Below are 4,523 nucleotides of genomic sequence, written 5' to 3'. Positions count from 1 at the left end.
GAAAGTCCAAAGCTAACCCTTCCATTCCAAATACGCAAATTCTAAGGAGGTCCCATGTTTGCCAGGAGATATATTCAGTTTGTGTCGCTTTGTTTGGTTGGAATGTAGAATTTTCATTTAATAATTCACTGGCCCACTCCTCAAAAAACGTATATCCCTCCCTAATTGATTTCAAAATTAATGAATCTTTACAGTCGATTTTTCCCTTATTTAGTAAACCATTTTCAAAAAGCTTATTACAGGCTTGCAAGTACAAATAACATTGCATAGCTCCAGAACGGCTATCTTTAGTTGCGCTGCTGTCTTGTGAATGCGTGTACAATTCTGATAACACTTGAGGTTGCTGCATGATTTTAGACGGCTTTACATTTAGTTTTGTCCACGCATCTCTAATAATGTAGCTTTTTAAAAGCCTTGGTACAAAACGCATTTGGCCGTTCTTTGCCCTTTCCTCCTCCCTTTTATAAAGATCTTCTATTTGCTTCCATCCAAATTTAACTCCTTTTCTGGTAAAATCTTTTGGCCCATCTTCTCTAGATGCGTATAGTTGGCCAATGAAATTCTTTAAATCATGAGTAGGGCAAGTTATCCAATAAATATATCTATCTATAGCAAACGGGTGCTTAAATTTAGGGGATACATCGAAGTTGTATTTGCCATTTTCTTTTTTATATCCAAACGCCCCTTTAGTGTTCATTGTCAACTTCATAAGAGAAAGATTGGAGCTAGCTCCATCGCAAACCAAGCCGATAACTTTGAAATTAAACTGTTCAAATATTCTTATAACTTCGTAAAGGTTTGTCATCATAAAAAATATATTAACTGAGTAGCTTGAAGAGTAATAAGGGCCTATTACGTCAAAATTTGAGGACATGTCTCTCCATAAAAATTGCAAAATATACTGAGCCGCGGTTGGTGTTTTTTTGTGAGCATTAGAAAAGACGTCATGCAAGCTTGGAAATTCCTCTTCTGTCATGGCCAATCCCATAAACGCGTGAGATTTTGAATTCCATATGACTTGGTCTATAACTTTCACTTCGTCGAATATGAGAACACCTTCACCAAGGGGCTCTTTTTCTCCTTTACTTATTTTTTCATTTCTGAAGGAAGAATATTTTTCAGATTGATCCTTCATGTATTTAAAATCAATTCCAGGTTCACTGTCGTACTTTTTAGCTTTGGCTCTCACAGTGTCAAGACTAGGAAGTTGAAGAATCCCAAAGTCACGTATTGCTTCAAATGCTGCTTTACTCCTGGTGTAAATGGCCAAGGCAATTCTGTAGGTTATTATATTCCAGCGATTTTGTTTAGAACCAGACTTGTTTTTAATTTGGTCCTGAAAAAAATTCTTTACATCTTCGTGATGACGTTTTTCTGAATCCCTTTTCCAAATTGTTTTCAATACTTCAGCGCTGGATGGCAGTTCATTACATGTTTCATTAATGATATCGTCAACCTTTTCTGGGTGGTCTGAATTTATAAGCTTTACAAGATGGCTTAGCTCGTTTGACTGATTATCATTCAAGTTTATGTCTTTTTCTTTAATTAGAGCTTGAAGTTTATTTAGTTTTTCTTGAATAAATCTTCTTGCACTTTGGGCACGATTTAATCTTACTTTTCTACTTTTTGGTGACAAAAACGATAATGGATAATTGCTACTTATTCGCGTTCGTTTCAAATTTCTTGTTGGTGTTTCAACAATTTTTCGTTTCAATACTCTTGACAAGTTTCTTTGCAATAATCTACAGTTTTGACATTTTTCCAAATATTTTTCACCCCGTACTGGTTGTGTCTTTGAAAAAATTACCGGACAATCACTAGATTGGTACCGCAGTGTTGGAGTTATTATTTTTAAAATTTTTGGATTGTTAATGACACGAGTTAATGGAAGTTCATTAATTTTGTTTTTGTCAACGCCAGTACAAAACACTTTATTATTGACTTCTGGCTTAAAGAGCAAAAGTTGAATATATTCTTGAAGTTTTCCTTCATCCAAAGAACTCAAATTGAGAATGTTGTCAATACGATCTTCTTTGAATAGTATTGATAAACAAATTTTCCCACTCTCGGTGACAGTAACAGATATGGGATCACGTTCATCGTTGAAGATTCCAGTAACTTTACTTGAAGTTATTTCTATAGCAAACTCGCCTCTTATAAGCTTTTTCACCTAAAATAAAAGTAGAGAGCCTCATGTTGATATCCAAAAACCATTGGCTTAACCAGGGGTAAATAATGTTATTTACCCCTGGCTTAACGAGAAATATTGATGAAGTTAGGGGGTAAAGTCTCTTTCTAATAAGTCAGGCTAAGAAACCTAATTTCACCAAAGTATGTCTTGAATCTTAGGGTTATACTAGTATGGAAATATAAATCAAACCTTGTATCTTAAAGACGAGTATTCTTGACAATGCAGAATTTTCATTATTTTATGGATGAGGCTTTTATCCGTTGGTAGGTCCATTGAATCATCACCAGACACAGTTTGCACAGCACAGTTAGACACACTTCTATAAGCTGCCATAATATTAGTTTGAATCACCTTGTCTTCAAATTTTGGAAGCTGTGATTGATTTTGTTCCGGTGTTTCTAGTTTTTCTTTTAGTGAAAAGTTACATTGTGTTCCTATGGATTTGGATTCGTTTGCCGATTTTTGGGCCGCGCTATCCAACGATGGTAAAATGTAGCATTGCGTTTTTGCATCCTTCAATACAGTTTTACTTGTTTTAATTTCTTTGGTCACAGATACAGTTGATCCTGATCCCACAGTTCCCACTGGCACTGACTCGGAAAAATAACTAAGCCTTGGCTCACTGGGCCGACTCTGTAACAGCGCACTTACGGCAAAACAAGTTTGAACACATTTTGAGGATTTTCCCGGCTTCAAATTGCAAATTGTTGACTTATCTTTCTTCTTTAAATCACTGTTCACTCGCGATTGAATATAATAATTATATTGGGTTGATTTATGAGACGTCTTGACAACATCGACACCCGCCATTTTACTTTACCCAGAATACCTTGCGGCGCGAGATTTTAAGGGAAAATTTTCAAGGTTGTGGTCTTATTTACAATACGGTTCCAAAGATGGCACTACGTTAGTTACAAATTCTATGACGTTTCAAGGTCCCACTGTATTCTACACTACGGAAGCTAGCGTCTCTAACTCCTTTCGTCATTTACCCCTGCACCAACCTCCTGAACTGACTAAGACTCCATCTCAACATTCTACTTTGCAAATTCATCATCGACCGCAACACTTAGCAGCACAGAATATTGCGCCACTGACTCATCAAAGCAACTCACCTTGTCTACATTTACAAACATTTACCAAATTGGACAACATCAGAACATCCTATCACAGTGACCGGACCACCATCTCATTCTCATCCGTTCCCGTACATTTAATAATAATAACAATAATTTATTAATATTGTATGCATACAAGCAACTAGGAATGTTATCGGATTTAATTGTAGATAAGATGTTGTGAAGATCAAACTTGAAGGATTAGTCTCAGGTGTTGCTGTAGAAACGTCGCCAGCATCTTCGGCTGAGGTTATAATGCCCCAAATAGTCGCGCCACTACTAGCCAAAATAACAGAGTCGTGTACGGAAATTGCCGACAACTTGGCTACTAAACCAAAACTGATTGCTTCGAAACCGGAAAGAGATAACTGGAGGTTAAAAATTGAGTCCAAACTGAACAGCACTGAGCAAGAGCAACTACTCAACACCTTGGAAATAAACGGCTTTCCAGAAAAATCCGATGAGAACCTGATATCTGTTTTAGCCTCTATAGTTCACCATCTGGGTTTGGCTTTTCCAAGCGATTTGATTCGAGTCTGTCGTCAAACTAGTGTCTATCCAGTAGCTACCAACAAGCCTAGATCGATCGCGGTCACGTTTCATAGGGTGGAAACGACCCAGACTTGGTTGAAAGCCTTCAGAGAGAAGAGGTCAACTGGAATCTTGGCATCATCTTTGGATAAATCATTCAAGGATGACAAAATCTACATCAACCAGAAGTTGACCCATTTCAACAAGAAATTGCTGCATCGCGTCAAAGAATTCGCTGAAGCAAAGCAGTACAAATTCGTTTGGGTTCAAGATGGCAAGATTCTTCTGCGTAAAAATGAAGACGCTCCAATTATTAGAATCAAATCTGATAAAGACATTCCACCTCAATAAACTTATCACCATGCGTTCCTTAACCTTTTTTTTTTTTTTTTTTTTTCAAAAAAATGTCAAAGTATTTCATTTTCCAGTGTAATTTTGAAATAAAGTTTGTTTTTTATACGATAATCAATATTTATGCGTACAATTTGTTATAGGGTTAGTGTGTGGTAAGAATACGCAAGTTTTAATTAATACTTTGACAAAAATTTATATTAAAAGTTCCAAAGAAGTTTCATGTTATTCTGTCAATTTTAGCTGCGATTTTATATCGAATCCGATAAGTTTTCCCAAAAACGGATTTATGGGATAAGAACGTCGGATCATAGCTTTAGCCTCTAGTACCA

At 36.4% G+C, this 4,523-nt stretch overlaps 1 protein-coding gene across 1 annotated transcript; it reads right to left on the bottom strand.

Moving 5' to 3' along the window:
* Window positions 1-1,527: 1,527 nt before the first annotated feature.
* On the bottom strand, window positions 1,528-2,524 carry LOC149621120 (uncharacterized). Its single transcript, XM_089854706.1, has 3 exons — window positions 2,381-2,524; window positions 1,616-2,170; window positions 1,528-1,539 (listed from the first exon to the last, which is right to left on the bottom strand). The coding sequence occupies exons 1-3, from the start codon at window positions 2,522-2,524 to the stop codon at window positions 1,528-1,530; spliced, it is 711 nt and encodes a 236-aa protein (XP_089710832.1).
* Window positions 2,525-4,523: the final 1,999 nt, after the last annotated feature.

The sequence above is a fragment of the Phalangium opilio genome, unplaced genomic scaffold (assembly GCF_054372755.1).
Source record: "Phalangium opilio isolate 3A_F unplaced genomic scaffold, DU_Popi_V2 ptg000209l_1, whole genome shotgun sequence".
In the NCBI taxonomy this organism is placed as follows: Eukaryota; Metazoa; Arthropoda; class Arachnida; order Opiliones; family Phalangiidae; genus Phalangium; species Phalangium opilio.
This window is presented reverse-complemented; position numbering and strand designations above follow the sequence as displayed.